Source organism: Telmatherina bonti, assembly GCF_933228915.1.
Source record: "Telmatherina bonti genome assembly, chromosome: 20".
In the NCBI taxonomy this organism is placed as follows: domain Eukaryota; kingdom Metazoa; phylum Chordata; class Actinopteri; order Atheriniformes; family Telmatherinidae; genus Telmatherina; species Telmatherina bonti.
In genome coordinates, this window is record NC_136618.1 from 14,496,037 (window position 1) to 14,518,851 (window position 22,815).

Below are 22,815 nucleotides of genomic sequence, written 5' to 3' on the forward strand. Positions count from 1 at the left end.
AGCTTGTTAGTGAAAACACCTGTTCTAAATGCACAGGTAGATCCAAAAATATGACAGGACTTCTACTTTATTTTTACTTCTACTTTACACACCATCTACACCTCTGCAAGGCGGCAACCAAATTAGTATCTTCAGAATCATATTTTTATCTTTTTCTGTTAGAAAAGCACAAGTATTTAATAATAACATTAAACTTATGGTCCTATACAAACTTACCGTGACAGAAACAGCGAGTCACTGTGTTCAGTGACTAGAACCTAACACTAAAACAGATACACTGTATAGCCAAAAGAACTTAAGTGACTTTCCATTCCTAACCTAGGGTTAAATTTGATGTTGGCCCACCTTTTGAAATTATAATAGCTCCAAATTTTCTGGGAAAACTTTCCATAATGTTAGGAGTGTGCTTATGTGAATATTTTTGTTTTATTATTCTTCCAGAATCACATTTGTGAGGTCAGACACTGATGTTGAACAAGAAGACATGGCTTGAAGTTTCTACTGTAATTCTCCACTAAAGGGTTCTGTCAGGTGATGGTGAGCTACAACAAACCCCACAACATCCCACACTGGGACTGACTACTTCCCTCTGCAACTGGGTACAGGACTTTGTGGCCATCAGGCCATAGAATACTTTCTGTCTGTTTGGGAAAGCGCATCAACACCTCTACTTCCTGAGGAGGACTGACAAGTTTAGTACTGTCCTCCTCCTACGCTGGAGACAAACCTCTACCCCTGCACTACTGTGTGGCACTGTGTGCTCTGCTGCTGAGTGGAAGGATATCTACATGGAGTAAAATCCACAGAGGATCAGGGACAGCTGCTTGATTCAGGTGACAATAGATATGTGCAATGCAAAAAGACTTACCCACTATTGCACAATCATCTCACATAAAACAATTTATTCTAATTGCTGATTTATATCACACATCATTGGCACTATTTGAGCTGTTTAGATTCTGTATACTCTGCTCCTCTGCACCAGTATTTGTATGTATTTTTCTGTCATTTCTAATCCTCTTTTTTTTTTTGGGAGTAATCACTTGTTGTGTACTCTGTTATATTACTCCTACTCACACTACCTTATACTGTGTCCTCCGTCACCAGTTTTGCTCCTTCTCATGTAAGTGCACACTCTTTGAATCTTTTGAATATGTTTGCAATTTGAAGCCCTACTCATTCAAGCAAGTAATCATGACAGTGAATTACCTTTCTAGGTCTGAAAGAAAACACATCAAACACCTCGGATGGGGGCTAGAACCAACAATCCCTCGCTCTGGAGGCTGATACATTTTCCATTAGACCACTGCTTATCATGAAGATAGCCATGCTATGTTCATGCCCAGATACATACACACACACCAAATGCCATTTACCTAGAAATCAACATCAACAACATAAAAGTCTCCATCTCCAATCATATAAAACAGGATTTGAATCATAAAGAAAACTGCGATCTGTGTAGTTTTGCAGAACTGATTTTAAACATTCTTTTAAATGTCACTGTTTTGGATTATCTTCCCAGTTCAACCTTTTGTAAGAAGGAGTCTAAATTCAAAACATGATCAGTGAACGTCCCAGCCCACGTATTCAGTGGTTCGTGAATTGTGAGGTAATTAACAAAATATACTGTAGCAGGAAAGGGGAATGATTTAAACCTCGCTGTTTAGTTGGGTCAAGTTGTTAATCATGGTGCAAGGAAGGTTTTCTCAATCAATACCGCATTCCTCTGGCCCCTCAGGGCCCGCAGGAAGAAGCTGAATTTGGACAGATTGCTGTCCTTTTTCTATAAATGAAATACTTTATATATAATAGGCCATGTATACTATTATGCTTGTTGCTTATGCGGCTCTGATCCTTTTTTTTTTTAATGTTTATCTGTCCTGAGGATGGTTGTTACTATAGGACCTTATCATATGAATTCTTCCATTATCTGCACACAGTCACACCTCACACACCTTTCTGTCACAATAGATATTTGTTCTTAGTTTTCAAATAAGATTTCTTCGGCATGAATAAAATTAGTATTATTATTTTTGGAGGTTTATGTGCTGTTCTGTGATTATACATCCTCAGGTAGTTATTTTGTTGTTATTGCAGCTGGGCTCTGCATCATAAAACTTTTTCTTAGCACATGAATCTGGTTGCAAAGGAGAATGTAAATACTGCTCTTGCTTCAAGGCTGTTTACATGCATGGCAACACCTGGAAATCTTGATCTCATGCAACACTGGATGGTTATAGATAAAGTTAGATGAAGGTTAAGTTTATTCAAACTAATAAAGTTTTGTTTCCAGCTTTGCATCTTCATACTCATTGTTTGAGAAATTTAAATCTAAAAAATCATGCGCATTCAAACTAGTCTAAATTTAAGAATTGGAAACAAATGATCACTTTTTTTTATGTGGGATAATCTTTAATTAGTTACTCTGTTAACCAACTTGCACCTTATCTCCTTGGTTTCATGAAGGATGTTACAACCATTCATTGGGTTTTTAACTTACATATATGCCTTCCAGATCTTAAAAAGCACAGGACTTATACCCCTTTATTCTCCCCTACATGTTAACTAAGGTTAACCTACCTGGTCAGATGCACAATTTCTTGACCTTTAAAGCCACATTTCAAAGTTTTAAGGCTCTAAGACAACTTTGCATCTGAATACATCCAACGAGGCAAAATTCTCCTCACCTTGGTGCCTCACTGGTCATTCATCACTTTTACTTTGCTGGTGGTAGCACATACACAGGATCTGACCTCTCGCTCCATCAGTACGAGAGACACTTGCTGGCTTAAAAGCTATGATTTTATGTTTTAACTTAATCTATTTTTTTTTTTTTTTTAATTGCAAATTCCATGTATTGTGATAAGTGACTTTATGTGGAACCAAACACAAATATGATTTTCACACATATTCACTTTATTACCAAGAAAGTTTTGTCACCCTTAAGCTTACTGTGACAAGATATCTCTTTTAAGAATACATAGCTGATTGTGTTACTTCTGCCTCTAACTTTGTAGTCAAGCTGATGGATGGAAGGCTCGTCAAAAACGCCCACCACAGTTCCGGGTCACCATCTAAGAGACCTACTTTTGCCTGTGGATCTCCCCATAGTCACTAATTTAAGGTTGTCTGCATGTCATTGACTTCTTGATGGACTGCTCTGCTGCGTGACAGACATCAGAAAGGATCCAAACCCAAACCACCGTTTTTAAATGGACAGGGGGTTTTCAAAGTGTGGGAGGAAGAGAAGGAGGAGGAGGAGGAGGAGGAGGGGTGATGCATCCTGTGGTCTGTGAGTGAGTGACGTCTAAGATTCATCATCCAACAAGCAGCAGCAGGGATGTATAAATAAGCTGGGATACACCTGCTCTCTGGCAACGACTTCAAACCTTCATCAACTGACCTCAACTCGTCACCAAATTTCAGGGTGAGTGGGACTTTTATTGTTTAATGAGGAAACAAAAACGTTCAAAGATATTGAATTTGTACGGATAGGATTAGTTACTTTAAAGTCAAGACAATATTATTACCTTTTAAACATGACATCGTACTCCTTTGGATATTATAATCTTATAATTAAAGTTATGGTGTTTAACAAAATAAATTGAATATCTAATTATGCAAGTTTTTTCCCTCCTTTCACTGAGAAAGATCTGTTTTTGTTGTCTTGCAATCGTCATGTCACTAAGCTGTGTCTCTGCATCCGCCTTAGTGCCTTGACAGAGTCCACAGCATGCTGACTGGGGAAGCGGCTGATGTCCAGCACTGCGTCCTGACAAGCCGCTGGCTGCCTGCAGCTTTGGCGCTGCTCCTCCTCCTCTCCTCCAGCTTTAGCTGTGCGCACAGCACCACAGTGGAGCACGACTTCCACATTGTTCACAATGTCGACAACAGAAGTAAGAGCCATTAGGTTCTTATTATACCTGTTTGTGTTGTAAAAATTACTCACTGAGCTTTACTGAAGTACATCTGTTGTAGTTTTAGAGGTAATGGAACAAAAACAAGTGCTTCCTTTACTTTATTCTTTTTTTTTTTTGGTAAATTTTCCATAAGGATTGTAATCTGCCTAGTCTTCATGAGTGAAATCACAGGACCTTTTCTTATTTTTCTATTTACTTCTTCCAACAGAAATTTAGGCGATGACTTGAAGTTACCCAAATTTAAATATGTTTTCAGTATTTTTATAATAAAAATTTATAGCTCATAAATAAATTTTAAAAAGAGCTGATCAATTCAATTAAATTTAATTATAATTTAAAACCATCACTTCCATTTTGTGAAATGGGACTTTAAACAGTCATTAGATGTGCAGTGTGGCTGCTTGGTTAAATGATCATTTATTATAATTGCTATAAAGGTATAAATACTAAACAAATGTATAAATATATTTTAAATACTATGTGTTTAACGTACTTTCAGTTGCTACTTTAGGTTTCCGCTCATTAAATATTTCAGGATCTCATTTTCTCCATAAACAGCAGAATTTTGAATTCAGAAGAAAGGATCTTAAAACTATCATGTTGGGATGCTAACCACTAGTATTAAATATAAAATAAAGTGCGTAACTTTTATAACACTACATAGATTTATCTAATTTTTTGGACAGGAAAAAGAAAGCTGTACATTACTGCCTTCTAAAATTAAATGCAGTGTCACCTGTAATGTATATTGTTGTAACCAGACTAGAAACAACAAATCAGTCTTATTTTTTCCATAAATATGCAAATAAAACTCATTAAATAAATATACATCCTAACTTATTCTAGGCTCTTTTAACTCACTGGCTGCAAGCCATTGCTACAGATGTCTTTGGCAGCCAGTGAGCTAATTGTTTGCTATGCTTTTTAAAATGGAAAACCAGGAAATTGTTACACAAAAGAATAAAATGTGAAAAAAACAACTGACATCAAACTACCAATGTCATAGTCTTCTGTTGTTAAAGGACTTAAAATTTTCTGACAAATAATCATAGCCCCCTTTTTTTTAATGCCTTTAATGTTGAACATTAATGTTGAAGTTTGTTTGTTCCAACATTTTTCTGAATGTGAATGTTGTTTCCAAACACATGATTTGCTTCATTTGTCAATAATGAGCCTGTTTGTGTGGCTTCCAGGTCCAGAAATAGACCCATTCTGGTATGTGGGGCGTGGCGTGAGGCCCATCGGGCGCTTCGGGAAGAGGCACAGCAGTGTGGATGTGTTGGATGGCGTTAGGATGCAGCCTGTCGTCAGGACATTGGAGCTACTGCTCAACGGTCTCAGAAACAAGGAACACCTTAGAAAAGTACTTGATGGAGAGGACAACGATTGGTTACCATGACGACAAGCTCTCCTGCTCCATCCGTCTACAAACTCTTAGTGTGTTTATATTTTTTTATCACTAGAGGTTGCATTTTCTTTTCTCAACTTTATATACGTCATGAAGCTGTTCTTCTCATTGCTACAGTCATTCTCTAATGTTTTCTGTACATAAAAAATCATTCTATATTGATTAATAAAGCTGGGTGTTGTAATTATATAATGGCCTTCTTTCAACTTACTGAAGCACAACAAAGTTTCTTCAAAGAAAGGTTTTTGTTTTAGGTTGCAAATTTTATTTATTTCATAATACATTTTATTTTTCAGAGTATGGTGGCACATAGAGAATCTGCATTTTATTTAATTTTATTTTTTGCTTGTTAATATTTTCCCCAACATGTCATATGGACTGCAACAAACGATTGCACACAAAAAAAGTGGATGGCCCACCTGTGGAGCAGTGCACAGTGAACCCTGTCAAAGTCATTCAAACTGGAGTTAAAACAGAAACAAAAGTAGCACGTGTTTTCAGTTTTATGTGAAATTCTTAATTTCTGAGTATCTGGGGCCTAATCCCAACAGCAAGTAAGAATTCCTGTGTGGATCAACCTTCACAAGTCATACCAATTTTTACACATTCTCTTGCAGACAGCACTAAAAGATTTGTCAACTATGATTGGGCAATAAACACATTATTCTATATCATATCCATCTTTTCACACATATACATATATTAACAGATCCTGCAATGAAATATTAGCTTTACTCTCATTTTTTTTTTTTTTTACAATATAAAAATACAGGACGCTGATGATTGGACCCTTGTGAATGTGCTTTTTGTGGGAAACTTTACATCAATTACATAAAACCAGAAACATGCTTTTATACAACAACACCTCTTGAGAACAAGACTGACGAAAGTGCAAACCCAAAGATGCAAAAGGCTGGGATGATAAGGTCACTAATAGAAGGGGCAGAGCATTCATACAGAGGATCGTCACACCTTTCATGCAGTCCATCAGTAAATCACACCCTGCTTTTAGGCTTCGTCAAAGCACAAACAACTATATGGATGACTAAATCAGATTCTGAATAATGGAGTGGTCACAGAGCAAAGGAAAATCACTAGAAAATGAAAGGCAGTCGTTTCAAACCTAGTGTTAAAAGTACAGATACAAGCGTAATAATACTGACCACTTAAAAAAGACCTCTTGTCACGTGTGTTTTTGTGGCATTTACCATCATCATTACAAATAATCCAATGGTAAATGCAGGTTTACACTGAAAGCACTTTGAGCCATCACACATCTGAGAGTCTGATAGTTTTGACTGAGGAGAGTTCCTTCGAGGAAAGAATAAAGCCTTTAATTTGCAATAGTACTTATTTCAGTGGTATTGCATAAAAAACTTTAGTGAGTATAAAAATAAATTGCTTGTAACAAAATCATGGTTTTATGGCATGTGTTATATAGCCCATCAGATGTATATAATGTAAAAAATCTACAAGATTTTTTGGAAACAACACAAAAATTCAGAAATGACCCAGCAAGGGAAACCACAAAATTAGATATATTGTTGAAATGAAAGGCCACAAAGGTTAAAAATAACAAACAAAGAAAAACAAAAAGTAATAAAAAAAACAAAACAAAACAAAACATGGAATAGGTGAGAATCCTTCAGCAAAAAATGTTAGACCAAACATGAATTAACCTTGGAAGCTTTGTGATGAGCTCCATGTGAGTCTATTTTGGATTCAATTTAAACTAGTATGTGCACAACTTCCACGTTAAGGCCATGGTGTGTAGCCCAGCGGCCACAGTAAATTATCACCAGTTCACATATCTATAAAACCAATACATATCAAATCGTTTAACCTTCCTTAACCAGAAGAGCCACGTCATTCCCACCTTCTAGGAATTGGATTTTGATTGGCTGCAGTTGCATCATTATCTATTTATAAACCAAACCAAGCTGTTTTGTTGCCTAATTTAAATAAACACATCTCAGAGAGGCTATGTGAGAATAACCTGTTCCATCATTAGCCTTCCAACCTCCTAAAAAATTGCTAAGAAGTTAAAGTACTCAGCTAGCTATAAATTTTGCGACCTGCTAAATAAAATTAGCAGCTAGCTGCTAAATAAAACAGCACATGCAGCAATAACATTTAACAATCATACGTAGATACTAAGCAAACTGAACTATAAGAGAAGAAAATGGGGCTTAGTTTATGGTTAGATTATGCATCTTTTTACTTACTTTATCAAAGGATTTTAAGTCAGGCTCGACACTTCTCTTCAATCAGTTCAGATTTTAGCAATCTGGTTATTGACTATTAATTGACCTCAGTGGTAGATGTGCATAAAGTCTATGGCATTGACTTAATCATATTTAGCACATTAACATTTGTGTATGGCTAAGGATTTCTGTATTTTATACTCAGCAAGAAAGCAAACCTAAATACTTTCAAAATGTTAAACTGCTTTTAAATGTTTTTAACTGTGCACCTGCTGTAGAGTGACATATTTGTTAAGTGTGCTTTTTAATTCCCTACCGCCGTAGAACATCATAATGGCAAAAAAGGACATGACATTTTGGCCCTGATACTTTATATATCACTAACACAATTTTTAGATAAGTGCACTATTCTTTTCATTGTTAAAATATCACAAAGCAGTACAATCATTTCCCACATGAGGATTACTGTCTGATACCTGTTGATCGTGGTTGTATGTGCAGAGTGGGGAAAAAACAAAACAAAACTGTCAGTGGGGGTTTCAGTTTCCTCAAGAAACCGAAGAATTCCTCATGTCATTTTATGTCTCGGCTGAAATTATAGTATAAAATGGCTCAGCCTGTTTTTGGGACACCGAATCACAAAGTTTCACACAATATCTCCACAGCTTCATTGAACATTAAATTACAAGACTCTTGCAAACAGATAGAAAAAGGGACATGTGTTTTTCATTGCCTGTACAAATATTCTTTTTGAGTCGTATGCATCATGAGGAGTGTTTACAGATTTTAAGGCAGACACATCGACCGCTGAGTCACCCTTGAATAATGAACCATGAGAGAAGTGAAGGGGAGAAAACCGATGATTAAACTGTGAGGTGTAGTAATGCTAATGGCAGACGGATGAGTTCTGGATGGTCACATAGGGCAGGTGTTGGCCCCTGCTTGGCCTTGAGCTGGAGGCAGACGCTAGGTCAAGGCACTAGATGTGAAGGGCCCCTGTCCCCGGGGCTTTGACGTAGCCCTGAGGGACTTGTGCTGTTGCCTGTCACTATGGCCGAAGTACTTTTACCTGCTGCTCCGACTCCACCTTATCTAAAATACAAAAAAAAGAACACAACAAAATGAAAAGAAGTGTATTAAAGCAGCACTAAAAGAGATTGAGTTCATTTGGATTAACATGTCTAAATATCCAGACAATCTTCCTGGTTCCAGTATACTGTATGATGGACTGATAGAAAGGACACTCTAAACAGGAATGAATGATATGATCTGCAGCTCATCTTTGAAGCCATGCTGACAAAGCCTCTCTGAGTAAGAGCTATTGTATGGATACCGGTGAGGAACAAATGGAGACAAAAGAAAAAAGAGAATATAAAGAAACTGCCAACAGAAAAAAGCCTTTTACAAATATGAAAAGGAGCCAACTTCTTGTTGGTGGATAAAAAAGCCTTTTCCTCTTTCTCTGTGTGTTTCCATTTAGCTGCTTTACATCTAATGGGGCTTTTCAGCTACTTAGTCCCTTTTTGAGAGCTGTGAATTCATCTCGTCTACATCCATTCAGCAGCTTTCCTTCTTCTTGGACAAAATGAAAATCTGTGATATTTATTAAAGATAAATTAAAACTGTCCTCTTGTCGCTACTTATCTCATTATGTTTCGGTGTCTTTATTTCAGAGACACACAAACAATCATACATACAAAATGAACTTGTATTAAAGGCTGTATAATTCAATCAGCGCGAAGCAGACTCTACTAATGAGCTAAAGGTGGGAAAAAATGTCACTGCTTATACAGGTTTTGGATTAATTCAGCCTCTGTAGGTGAAAAATAGATGACCCATGTGTGTTTTTCTGCAACCCAGTATCTCTCCAAATTAAAGTAGTCCAACCCATTTAATACCTTTCAGAGGAGGCGCTGGAAGTTTCCTCCTCTGATGGCGGGATGAGTCCAGGGTATCAGGCTGCAATGGGAGTGTAATATTATTCTTCTTATTAAACATCATTAAACCACAGATAATTTTTGTAATGATTTTTAGGTGCTTGATCTGAATGTAAATTAAGACAATACAGACAAAAGAGATGGCTTGGCTGTAAAAATGTGGCGAGAACCAGAAGAGCACGAAGTACCTTGGATTTTGGCTTTAACTTGGAAAAGCGATTGCAGGCAGTCACATTTAACCCAGCTGTTTTCAGAGCAGATATCCTCGTCTCGATGTTGGATATCTTTAAGCACAAAGACAATTTACATCAGAAACACTTTACAAAACAGCAACTATTTTATTTTGCACTTCTTGTTTCTTTCTGAATATTGGTTAGAATAAAGTGAAAAACAAGCATGACAATAAATTGCTGATCAGATATTTAACAACCCTGTCCAGTACCTGCAGCTCAGACTGCTGGACCTGAGCAGCTGCAGTACCCACTTGATCCTCCAGGAAGGACAGCTCTGTGTCTGTGGTCCCACTGCTAATACTACGAGCACATTGTTCCAGTTCCCCCAGTGCCCCCTCCAGGCTGTACACAGCACCAGCTGCCAGGTACACCTGCACACAGAAGAGAAGCCAAATTTGAACGCTTATAAGCACTGATGTCCAAAGGGTGAAACTTTTGGTCTGATTACTCTTCAGCTTACATTCTCCTCCATCTTGGTGAGCCTCTGGTCCAGCTTGCGGGTCTCAGAGCTGCTGGATATAGGAGAGGCACTCATGGACTCAGAGGGTGTGTAGCTTTCTCCTCCTGCCTCACCGATGAGCTCCTCTGTAGCGTTTAAAACCTTCAGCACTTCTGTTGTGATACTGCACAGCGAAGCTGCTGAATATTTCTATTTCAATTAAAGAGAAAAACACAAACAAAGTAAAACGCTGAAGTAAAATATCCTCCAAAATCAGGGTCTATGATGAATTGAAAAACATTAGATTATTGACACAATGCAATAGGAACCAGTAATTTAAAATGCATAAGCTTCACTTAATTTGACATTGCTGCACACAATTATACTAAAAAAAAAAATTGTATTTAGGGAACAAAAAATATCAAGAAATGAAATCATAACATACAGTGAAATTTTAGGTTTTACAATCACTGAAATGGTGAAGAACATCCCCTATTGAACAATGATGAGTCAACAGCACCATCATTTCTTTGCTATGAAACTGTAATTTTCTGAAAAACACATTTTGCAAGTGACAAATATATATATCAGTCATATGCATAAATGGCTTCTTGTGAACACTCACACATACTTGACATAAAAAAGTAATCAATGTGTGCAGAACAGGGCCATGAAAAATGCCATGCAGAAGGAGACTGAACATGAGAAAAAGGGTACCTCAAGACAAATGTTACCGGATGGTGAGTTTAATGCTTTGAATAGTCAAAAGACATCACAACTGTCTAATATTAATGTGTAGCCTAATTCTAAAAGTACGCTGTTTAAATCAGCCTACAGATACAAAAAAAGCAGGGATACCAAGTCAAGAATATATAAAACATACGAAAAAAAATATAAAAACAGACAATGAAAACATTACTTTTTTGTTATATTTAAATACGTCGTAATTTTTATTCTGCCTTCGGATATTATTTTAAAAAGTTGGATCAGGAAGCAACAAAATACTGGGGGTACCTTGGGGAAGATCTCACAGCGACATGGCTTATTGAGTAACAGGTCAATAACATAACTGGAAGTAAGCCAGTTATGTTATCATCATGGAGATTAGAAACTGGTTTATCTCTAGATATAACATGTTCTGAGAAATTCGGCTTTTAGTTAATGGTAACAATTCTGACAAGCTTGTCTGAAAACCATAGGTGCTTTGTTAAAAAAAAATCCTTTAAATGGTCTGAATGGGTTATAAATAGACTTCTATTCACCTGAAATCACTTTGGTTTTATCCAAAATGACATAGTACAAATAGGAAATGCTTTGTGCACACAGATACACAAATCTGGACTTGAGTTTGTAAAAGATAGACTAAGGCAAAGTGGAAAATGGCTTTTAGCAAATCAAAATGGGAAATTCCTTCTGGAAGGGATGTATGTCACGCCCTCTGGACTGGGGACGGTGGAAAGGCAGCATTCATGGCACAATGATGCTGAACAAACCAGTTGCCTGCAGTCAAATCACGTCGCCTACTGAAAATAATGGGTGAATTATGTAAGAAATGAGCGTATGTGAAGTAAATATTTTGGCAACAATCTATAGTTTAAATGATCAGATTTTTTAAAACATTTTGGCTGATTAAAAAATATTATGAAGTTTTATTTGAAAACAGCTAATTGAGTTTCTAAATTAGTTATCGAAACATGACGCTGACTTCATTTGGATTTAGTTGGTAATGACGTGGTCCTCCTAATAAAAAATGCCCATTCACTATCAATTAGCAGGTGGATATTGATTAACTGAAGCAACTTTCATATGAGTTCAAGCTCATTTTTAAATGAACAAACAATAATTCAATGACTAAGGTATCGGAAAAGCTGCGGCTTTATTCCCCCTGAAGAGATGAAAACAGTCATCAAGAAAAGGCAAAGAAGTAAAGGGAGACAGATCTGTCTCAGTAATGATTGGAAGAAGCTTTGATCAGAAATATCTGTGACATATTGATCTGTGTGACATTGTGAACAGCAAAGTTTAGGCCGATGTCAGAAGAGGTGTCGTTCAGGAGAACTGAAGGGGAGATATCTTTTATTCCCTCCATCACTATTCAGTGATCTTAAAAAGACTGACAGGCAGATATGGACCCTCTGAGACATTGATTTGTTGGGCAATGGGCAGGTAGAGGTGTCCTCAGCCACTCCAAAGGACCACAACATCAAAGTGGATCAGACCGCCTGACTAATGTAAATGTGTCACTGATATCAGCCTGGAAAAATACTGGGTATTTGGAATCAGTTGTGTTTATGTTGTAAATGTGATTTTCATCTTGAAATTTGGTTCTTCCATCATGTTTTGAACCTTATGGCCACCGTAGGTGAGTGTCTTTGTAGTTGTTTACATCTCCTCCTTATATTTACATATCTTTTGTGTTGTCTTTTTTTTAGACTGCAATAAAAAGTTGTGGTTTTAGATTTCACCATTACATGCTGAATACTGTATATGTGCTTTGTCTGTTTGATTAATTCAGCTTAATACCCATTTTTGGAATAATTTGATGCCTTTAAACATAATAACAATAATGTTAACTGAAAATTGAAAAAGAAAAAAAAAAAACTATATAAAATCAAATGCATTTATATTGCGAACTTTTCGAATAATAGAAACATAGCCCGAAGTGCTTTACACATTTAAAAACATTAATTCCTCCACCCACCCACACCACAACCACCAAATACACACCACATTCATACATTAAGGTACATGTACACACCCGCTGACTTTATGTACACAACCTATAAAAATCAGAATAAGAAAACCACCTGAAGAGGTCACCCAAGGCCAGAACACCTCCAACCAGATGGCTACCTTGTTACAGGTCAGCAGGGGCCAACACCAGCCATGCACTGCCACGGACCTCCCCAGACCAGGCAGATGCCCCCCATGAGACAGCTATTTTCAAGCCAGAACCAATAACAGCCTTCAGTACAAGCGGTCCCCAAAACAAAAATCCACATACAACATAATAAATAAATAAATGACCAATAAAATAAATAAAAATAAATAAAATAAAAATAAAAATAAAAATAAAAATAAAATAAAATAAAATAAAATAAAATAAAATAAAATAAAATAAAATAAAATAAAATAAAACACAAGTTAAAAGCCAAATTAAAAGGGTAGGTCTTGAGCTTGTCTTTAAAAATATGAAATAATACAAATATATAGACTGGATAATTATGCCAAGCAGTGAATTAGACCACAGCGGCAATTTCCTTATTTCTTCTACACGCTACCTTCTAAAAAAAGCAGCAACAGAGACACAAATATCACTACTGTTTTCATGTTTTCCATCTCAATGGATTTGTAAAGGGAGGTGTGAAGATCCACAGAAATAGATCACACGAGTACATGCGCCATTGACGTTGAGAAAGACAAGTGTGACTCATAAGAGACATCATAATGCATCTGCCCAATGGCCAACGTGGACTCTTCCTCTGCAGATGTGTGTGTACGTCTGTACCTAAATGTGACTTTTGCTGTGTCAAAATATAAACTGAAACTATAAGAAAAATCCTGGAAAACTGCTTTTAACATGTTTAAAATATCAGAAATTTGATATTTGTACACTGCTTCTGCATTTTAGCTTTATTTTTGTAAACTTTACCTATACTTAAGACCTGCTAAGGACCAAAGGATTTTTTTTAAATCATGTCCTGATGCACAGAAATTTAAAACTGACAGAGGGTGTTCTTTTATTTGGAGTGGGGCATTTTTATATGATGCTTGGATTTGAAATTTACAGCAGCTGGTCATTTTCCCTCTGGCTAGTTCCACTCAGCTCTTACTTTTAACACAGAATATTTTCCAGATGAGAAAGCTGTTTTTGTTGTGTTTGGCTTCGCCTGCTAGGGACGGAAGTGACAGTGAGAATGACTAAGCCAATATTTCTAGTATACAAAAATAATTGTAGTTCCAAACATGAAACATTAGTGGACCTGTGCGGGAACTGCAGTCCGACCTTTTAAGGCTTTTAATAATCTTGTGTGATTAATGTCTTTAGATTTTTTAAAATGATCATATATGCACATGACCTTTAATGCTGTACGTACAGATCTGCCATTGGGTTTGCATTAAAGGAAAGTTTAAATGACAAAAGAGTGTTGTTAAATTTAGGCATTCAAAACTGTAAGTTTGATGGAGTGTATGTGTTAACTGCATTCTTGCAAGGAGGTGACGTTGGAGTTAAGTTCATTCTGTGTACTTATGCATGGCTTCCTATACGATGCTTGCGCATTCAAGCTGGTGTATTTTCTCACCTGCTGTAAGACAGAGGAGAGCAAGTGAAGCCTCTGCTGCTGTTCCAAGTCATTCTGTCCCACCTGACACAAACACATACATAGAGAAACATACAGTGCAAAAAAAAAAGAACACAACCATGGGAGAGAACAGGTTGAGGGACAGAGAAAGACTTCATCGACCACAAAGACAGAGTGACATGAAAATACATTTTATGGATTAAAATGAGAAATAAGAAATTTAACAAGAGGCAGACAAACAGACAGAGAAGCACAACATGTTGGATGGATGGAAATCAAACTTACTGCCCTTCCTCACATCTGCTCACCTGGTTGTTTGACAGCGCCCCCTCCTGGGATGAAGGTGAAACAGCAGGTGAACTGGCACTAGATGCGCTTCTCCTGGCTCTTTGTCCTTCCTTCTGTTGTCTCTTACTTTGTCTGCTCTGCTCCTTTCTGTCTCCCCTCTTTTGCTCCTGCTCTGTCACGTTCTCTTCCAAACTCTCTCCTTTCTCCAGCTTGCTCACCCGAACTCTTGCTTCCTCTTGCACTGAAGCACTTTTTACCAGTTTCATGCCTCTTTTCACCTCTTGTCCATTGATTTGCTCTTCTGCTTCATTTTCTTTCTCCCTCTTCTGACTTGCCCGCTGCCTTTGTCTCTCTGTGTCTTTCTGCCTCGATTTCTCTTTCTGTCTTTCACTTTCTTTATCCATCTGTTTGTCCACAGGCCAATTTGTGCACTCTTCATCGGACGTGTTGCAGTCTTTGCTGTTCTCGCGACTGACCAGCTGATTGAGTCTAGATTGAAATTCCTGCTCCAGACGGTCTCTAGAGGAGGAGCGTTCCAGCCCAGGAACCAAATCTTGGGGCTGGGGAGGGTTGGGAGTTGGTGAATTTGGAGCCACTGTGTCCAAGTCGTCTGGCTCAGGTGTTACAGCATCAAATTTGTGGGTATCTGCCGCAGTTGTGGCCACTGGTTTGCTGTCAGAAACGGTCTGCTCCTCACTTAAACCCCTCTTCAGCAGGGCATTGAGTAGAAAGCCACTGTTCTCCTTAAATATGCAAACAGATATCCATGAGTTTAATAGTTCTAAAATTATACCAGGCATTAAATCAATGATTAACTAAAATCAGCTCAGTTGGGATATCTTACCTGTACTAAAGGGTAGATGGACTGTGCATGGCTCTGACCTCCAGGCCTGCTCTGCTCTGTCGATGACTCCCTTTTGCTTTTCCTGCGGCGCCGCGACCTCCTGATAGGGTCGCGCTGCCTCTCCTCTGCCTCACTGCTATCCCCTATCACCTGGAGGCAAACATGGGAGTTGATGTCGTCATTTTATTAATACTTTGCACAACTTTTAAAGGAAAATGTTTTGTAACTTTATAGTTTTCAGAGAAAAAGTTGACATAAAAACCTATATACATGCTGTTAAATACACGTTTAGCTTTTGGGAATTTTCTGTGCATTCTGAAGGTTGTCAATATGACTTAAGTCAGGTCTTATTATTGTCCAGAACTGTCTCTATTTTCAGAGATGTTTTATGGGTTGTCTGATGTATGCTTCTGGTTAATGACCTGCAGACAGACCGAAGACCTTCACTCCAAGCCTAGTTTTCTTGATCTTCTGCCTCTTCAGTACCAGAGGCATCAAAGATGCTGCACAGCATGACACAACATGTTTTACTGAAGAAAGGGTTTTCTCCTGACGCCCATAAACCAACTGATCCACTGCATTTTTCAAAGTGCTCTTCTCTAAAACATTATCACAATATTGTAGCTTATCTACGTGGGCTCACCATCTGCGGAAGGAGCCGTAGGGGTCGGGTGCAATGTGAGCTGGGCGGCAGCAAGGGGCGGGGACCCTGGCGGTCCGATCCCCGGCTGCAGAAGCTGGCTCTAGGGACGTGGAACGTCACCTCTCTGGTGGGGAAGGAGCCTGAGCTGGTGCGCGAGGTTGAGCGGTTCCGACTAGATATAGTTGGACTCACCTCGACGCATGGCTTGGGCTCTGGAACCAGTACCCTTGAGAGGGGCTGGACCTTCTTCCACTCTGGAGTTGCTCATGGTGAGAGGCGCCGAGCTGTTTTGTTATTGGACTTCTGTGCTCGTCATGGATTGTCTATAACGAACACCATGTTCCAGCATAAGAGTGTCCATATGTACACCTGGCATCAGGATTCCCTGGGCCGCAGTTCAATGATCGACTTTGTAGTCGTATCGTCGGACCTGCGGCCACATGCCTTGGACACTCGGGTGAAGAGGGGGGCGGAGCTGTCAACTGATCACCACCTGGTGGTGAGTTGGCTCAGATGGTGGGGGAGGAAGCCGGTCAGAGCTGGCAGGCCCAAACGTGTTCTGAGGGTCTGCTGTGAACGTCTGGCTGAGTCCCCTGTCAGAGCGAGCTTCAACTCCCACCTTCAGCAGAGCTTCGAACATGTCCCAAGTGAGGCGGGGGACATTGAGTCCAAATGGGCTGTGTTCCGTGCCTCTATTGCTGAGGCGGCCAGCCGGAGCTGTGGCTGCAAGGTCGTTGGTGCCTGTCGTGGCGGTAATCCCAGGACTCGTTGGTGGACACCAGCAGTGAGGGATGCCGTCAAGCTGAAGAAGGAGTCCTATCGGGCCTTCTTGGCCTGTGGGACTCTGGAGGCAGCTGATGGGTACCGACGGGCTAAGCGGCATGCGGCTTCGGCCGTTGCCGAGGCAAAAACTCGGGCATGGGAGGAGTTCAGCGAGGCCATGGAGAAAGACTTCCGGACGGCTTCGAGGAGATTCTGGTCCACCATCCGGCGGCTCAGGGGGGGGAAGCAGTGCTCCATCAATACTGTGTACAGTGGAGATGGGGTGCTGCTGACCTCAACTCGGGACGTTGTGGGTCGGTGGAGGGAATACTTCGAAGACCTCCTCAATCCTACCAACACGTCTTCCCATGAGGGAGCAGAGCTGGTGGACTCAGGGGTGGACTCTCCTATCTCTGGGGCTGAAGTCGCTGAGGTGGTCAAAAAGCTCCCATGCCTCTGCAGCATCGCGTGGACATCGGGGGCAGTACCGCTGGATTGGCAGACTGGGGTGGTGGTCCCCCTTTTTAAGAAGGGGGACCGGAGGGTGTGTTCCAATTACAGGGGAATCACAATCCTCAGCCTCCCTGGTAAGGTCTATTCAGGGGTCCTGGAGAGGAGGGTCCGCCGGATAGTCGAATCCCGGATTGAGGAGGAGCAAGTGTGGTTTTCGTCCTGGTCGCGGAACAGTGGACCAGCTCTATACCCTCTCTGGGGTCCTGGAGGGGGCATGGGAGTTTGCCCAACCAGTCTACATGTGCTTTGTGGACCTGGAGAAGGCATTCGACCGTGTCCCCCGGGGGCTCCTGTGGGGGGTACTCCGGGAGTATGGGGTACCGGACCCCCTTGTACGAGCTGTCCGGTCCCTGTACGACAGGTGTCAGAGCTTGGTCTGCATTGCCGGTAGTAAGTCGGATTCGTTTCCGGTGAGGGTTGGACTCCGCCAAGGCTGCCCTTTATCACCGATTCTGTTCATAACTTATATGGACAGAATTTCTAGGCGCAGCCGAGGGGTTGAGGGGATCCGACTTGGTGGCTTCAGGATTGGGTCCCTGCTTTTTGCGGATGACGTGGTCCTGTTGGCTTCATCTGGTCGTGATCTCCAGCTCTCGCTTGAGCGATTCGCGGCCGAGTGTGAAGCGGCTGGGATGAGAATCAGCACCTCAAAATCTGAGACCATGGTCCTCAGCCGGAATAGGGTGGATATCCCTCTCCGGGTCGGGAGTCAGGTCCTGCCTCAAGTGGAGGAGTTTAAATATCTCGGGGTCTTGTTCACGAGTGAGGGAAGGATGGAGCGTGAGATCGACAGACGGATCGGTGCAGCGTCTGCAGTAATGCGGACTCTGCGCCGGTCTGTCGTGGTGAAGAAGGAGCTGAGCCAGAAGGCGAAGCTCTCGATTTATCAGTCGATCTACGTTCCTACCCTCACCTATGGTCATGAGCTGTGGGTCGTGACCGAAAGAACGAGATCTCGTATACAGGCGGCTGAAATGAGTTTCCTCCGCAGGGTGGCCGGGCTCTCCCTTAGAGATAGGGTGAGGAGCTCAGTCATCCGGGAGGGGCTCAGAGTAGAGCCGCTGCTCCTCCGCATCGAGAGGAACCAGTTGAGGTGGCTCGGGCATCTGGTCAGGATGCCTCCTGGACGCCTCCCTGGTGAGGTGTTCCAGGCACGTCCCTCGGGGAGGAGACCCCGGGGAAGACCCAGGACACGCTGGAGGGATTACATCTCTTGGCTGGCCTGGGAACGCCTCGGGATCCCCCCCGCAGAGTTGGCAAATGTGGCTGGGGAGAGGGAAGTCTGGGCTTCCCTGCTTAGGCTGCTGCCCCTGCGACCCGACCCCGGATAAGCGGCAGAAGATGGATGGATGGATGGATGGATGTAGCTTATCTGGGAAAACCTTTGCTCCAGGTCAGCATGAGGCTCAACATGGTGTGTGTGTGTGTTTTCCTACAATAGTCTGCAGCAACTTATTTCATTTTCCTCCTATCTAATTAACTCAGAAAGCTCTGCAGTCCCCATCATCATCAGGAAGAAATAAGAAACTTCAGTCCCATGACTCCCAATTTCTGTATAAATCCATTTAACAATACTACATAATGCAAATAGTACTGTCAAGACACGTCACCTTAGGGTTAAAGTTTACATCTAGTGCCTCTGAATGGCCAAGGTATGGAGTGAAGTTCTGTTGAAGATGTTGATGGTAGATTGGCTGCTGATGAGGGTGCAGAAAAGCATCCGGAGGTCCTTTCTTCCTCAACAAGTTATGATGTGGTTTGCGAGGACATGACGAGGCCTCAGAGTCTGAGTTGAGAGTCTCTGTGTTGGTGTACTGGCCGGAGGATGGCGAGGTAATGGGGAGGTGCTGGGTGTAAGTCCACTCAGGGTCATGCTGAGAATCTGTGTAGTAAGTCTCATCCGACAGTCTGCGTCGAAACTGCTGCAGTGCCGATCCCCATCCGCCTTCATCTTCCACCTCGGAGTCTGAGCCCATCTCATCGTAAGCAGAGACAACGTTGGACTCCTTTTCGAGCACGCTAAACACCAGGCTCTTCCTCTTGGTGAGCAGGCTGGGCCGAGACAGCTGAGAACTGTGCAGAGCGATCCAGTTCCCGTCTGGGCTCTGGAGCACTGAGGATGCACCTGGAGGAACATTATCAGCAGAAGCAGAAAGTTTTATAATGAAAATTATTTTTCCTTTTTTAACATTTTGTCCACATGCATTTGAGGAAAAAAAGAAAACCTTTAAGCAAAAGAATGTGTTATATTTACTGGAATTGTCTAAGCGATCCATGCTTTTCCAGCTGGGTAAGGACGCAGCTTTGGCCTCTCTCTTTAGAGAAGCGTACTCCTGCAAGCTTCCGCCTCCCGCTCCTGCTGCCTCTTCTTCGGGACCCTTGTCTGGAGAGTCGTCACTTGTGAGGGAAAATGCTGACCGTGATCGCTGCAAGATTACCAGATGGACTGAATTTAACAGTCATACACAACAAAAGTTTCTTCCTCTAGGTAGCTTATAGCCATTCATATAACAATTATTTTTTTAATTTACTGTAAATCTTGGCAGACTAGCAGATGAAAAAGTGTTAGATGGATAACTATTGAATGCATGTTGTAGTCGTAAATGGATCAAAATACTTGCATTGACATTTCTTTGCACAATCCAAAGCAGGACTATTTCTCTTTCTGGCTACTGTAAATTGACCCATATTTGAGGAATAATCTCCATCACTTTGGCTGTGATTGAACACAGTCACCAGCAGGTGGCGCTACAAAACAAGGAACTAATTCAGTAAGGACATAAAATGGGAACGTGTGTCTTTTTCACATGTAACAAATTAGGATTGTGTCATAAAACCTCTCTCAGGATTTTAATAAATTCAAAACAGTAGATTTTTGTCATGTGCAGTAGGAAAATCTGAAGTGAACACTTTTAGATTTTAAATGGGCATTTGATCCCAGAAAAAAAGCATCCATCCCTAAAATGGGTGGGATGTAATATTAGGATTTATTGTTACAAAGCCTCAGTACAGTTGTGGGAGCACATTTGCATGCTCTGTGTTTCAGTGAGTGTGTTTGCAGAAAGCAGATAAACACTGGGACTCAGCAGCCCAGAAGGATCTCGCGTATTTCACAGGACTTTGATCTTCTACGAGTGAAACGGCAGGAAACAGAGCGGAGAGGCTTGGGGAGTGCGGCATTGATGCTCTGGTCACACACATACTCACACACATTACAATGACAAATCTATAGGAGTCCCCACTGACTGGTTGCGTGAACCACTGACGGGTTTGTGTCTGTGTGCACACTTTGTCTGTCTGTGTAGCAGGTACATTGTTGTAATATTGTGTGTGTATATTTGGAACATTTACTGGAACAATGCAAAGTAAAATGCCTGTTTTGGATTTTCTTTTGACTCGCTAGAAGTCATCAGACAAACCTACTTCAGCCTACATTTAGTCCATTTTGCATGCTTTTTTTGTTTATTAAAGGAGAAAATCCAAATATTCTACTGAGGCAAAAATAGTAGTCAAGCACGCAGGTCAGATTTGTTGCTCACTGTTACATTTGATTCCTTATTCAAAGAAAAATCCTGATGCATAGATAAAGACTCACACAGGACATTCCATACGTTTGCCAAATCAAGGCTAACCTTTGAGTTATTTTAACCTCTAATAACTTTAATCTGTATCTATTGTTTAAGATTAATTATCCACAGGGACATTTTTAATGTAGTTGAACAAAACAAATACTAATAGCACATAACTGCATGAGAGCTTGCTTATATTTTTAGGGATTTTCTCCCTGTTAGGCAGGTCCAACAAAGAAAGTCTTCACCCACCAACAGGGCAACCGTGTTTTGATGTAACTACAGCACATATATACATGCTTTTAGTTGTGTGAATTGTTCTTGATGAGTGTGACAGACTCACCCAGAGAGAGTAGGATGTCTTGTGAGGGTCTTGTGATGACGTGTGTGGCTGAGAGGGAGAGGGAAGTTCAGCAGATTGGATCAGAGACTGAGGCTGAGGCCAGACAAAGTTGTACTCTGTCTGCATCTCTGACCGCTTCCTCCTCTGGATGATCTGACAGGAAAAGACAGGAATAAGAAGATGGAGGGGGAAAAAAAAAGAGACTGAGAAAAGAGCTATTTAGCAAGCATCATTTATTTAAAAAATGATCAATACAAATAAGGAAATTAAATCCCAATACCTCCTCATGGAGGGAAAAAATAAAAACCATATACTTAGCTGACCTACTTTTTGGACAATTGTTGTGGCGAGTTCCTCTATGAGCTCCTCTTTGTGGTCCCGCAGATACCGAGCCTCATTCTGCTTCTCCTACACACACATACACACAGGCATATTGTATTCAAAGCGGCTGTGAACCACAGGAGAGGCTCTGCACACAAATATCAGCCAAAAACCATGACTGTATCCTGCTGATACTGAGACCAATAGGGAAGCAATAGAAGAACAGACAAAGAAGTTCATAACTCAACTGTGGAGGAAAACAGGGGAAATTATGACAAGAAAGGGATTAAAATGACAACTATAGATCAGATTGATGTCTTACCAAACTGTCCTGGAACTCCTCTGCCTTGACGATGGCCTCCTCTATAGCTTCCTCAGCAACACGCAGGGCAACTGTGAGCGTCTCTGCCATACTGTGTCCTGGTATCCGGGTCAGAGACAGAAATATTGCAGCTGTTACTTGATATTTAAATTTCTCATATGAAATTTATCATTTGGAGCACCATATGCACATGGTGGGCCGCCATGATCTGAGTACAAAGTGGATATTCATGTTTCTCCTCAGGCTGAGTGGTAATAACTTAACTAGGTTTAATCAGCAGCCTAAAATGTTAAAATGTTACTTTCGATACTGGCAAGCTTATTAAATTTCCTGCAGTGGAAATCTGAAACTGTGCAGCATGCGTCACCTTTGGGGAAGTCATGGGTCACATCATGTTAGAAAATAACAAACATTAGTTAAGGTCAGTTGTTTTGAGGCCTTGAGTTTGGAATTTACCTGCTTATATCTTCTGTTTTCCAAGGCAGTAAGTATGTACGAAAAAGAGGCTTTGAGTCCACTAGGAAGAGATCACCTGACTTAACCAACAAAGTATCACAAGGCATTCTGTGGGATTTAGTACCATCTAGATGTAAAGTTGCAGATTTCAACCCAACTGAATAGCTCAAGCACATACTGTTAGGCCCAGAGAAAGAACACCATTTTGATCATTTGTGTTCTTTGAGCTGCCACATTGGGTCTGAAACAAGTGAGATATAGTTTAAGTGCAGACTTTCAGGTTTATTTTAAGGGGTTGAACAAAAT

The 22,815-nt window shown here is 40.7% G+C and overlaps 2 protein-coding genes across 2 annotated transcripts in view; one reads left to right on the top strand and one right to left on the bottom strand.

Annotated features, from left to right (window-relative positions):
* Nucleotides 1–3,736: 3,736 nt before the first annotated feature.
* prlh2 (prolactin releasing hormone 2) lies at nucleotides 3,737–5,322 on the top strand (the record flags this gene model as incomplete). The annotated part of the gene is made up of 2 exons (XM_079260080.1): nucleotides 3,737–3,899; nucleotides 5,117–5,322. The coding sequence occupies 2 exons, from the start codon at nucleotides 3,737–3,739 to the stop codon at nucleotides 5,320–5,322; spliced, it is 369 nt and encodes a 122-aa protein (XP_079116206.1).
* Nucleotides 5,323–8,583: 3,261 nt separating this feature from the next.
* The window catches only part of myripb (myosin VIIA and Rab interacting protein b), a gene marked incomplete at both ends in the record, with an annotated part of 103,341 nt that continues 89,109 nt past the window's right edge, over nucleotides 8,584–22,815 (bottom strand). Inside the window, 13 exons of the mRNA XM_079260060.1 lie at nucleotides 8,584–8,627; nucleotides 9,434–9,494; nucleotides 9,661–9,756; nucleotides 9,915–10,076; nucleotides 10,166–10,354; nucleotides 14,449–14,511; nucleotides 14,757–15,479; nucleotides 15,581–15,730; nucleotides 19,109–19,623; nucleotides 19,753–19,924; nucleotides 21,411–21,563; nucleotides 21,738–21,818; nucleotides 22,054–22,151. Coding sequence (XP_079116186.1) covers nucleotides 8,584–8,627; nucleotides 9,434–9,494; nucleotides 9,661–9,756; nucleotides 9,915–10,076; nucleotides 10,166–10,354; nucleotides 14,449–14,511; nucleotides 14,757–15,479; nucleotides 15,581–15,730; nucleotides 19,109–19,623; nucleotides 19,753–19,924; nucleotides 21,411–21,563; nucleotides 21,738–21,818; nucleotides 22,054–22,151 — 2,507 coding nt within the window. The remainder of the gene's footprint in view (nucleotides 8,628–9,433; nucleotides 9,495–9,660; nucleotides 9,757–9,914; nucleotides 10,077–10,165; nucleotides 10,355–14,448; nucleotides 14,512–14,756; nucleotides 15,480–15,580; nucleotides 15,731–19,108; nucleotides 19,624–19,752; nucleotides 19,925–21,410; nucleotides 21,564–21,737; nucleotides 21,819–22,053; nucleotides 22,152–22,815) is intronic.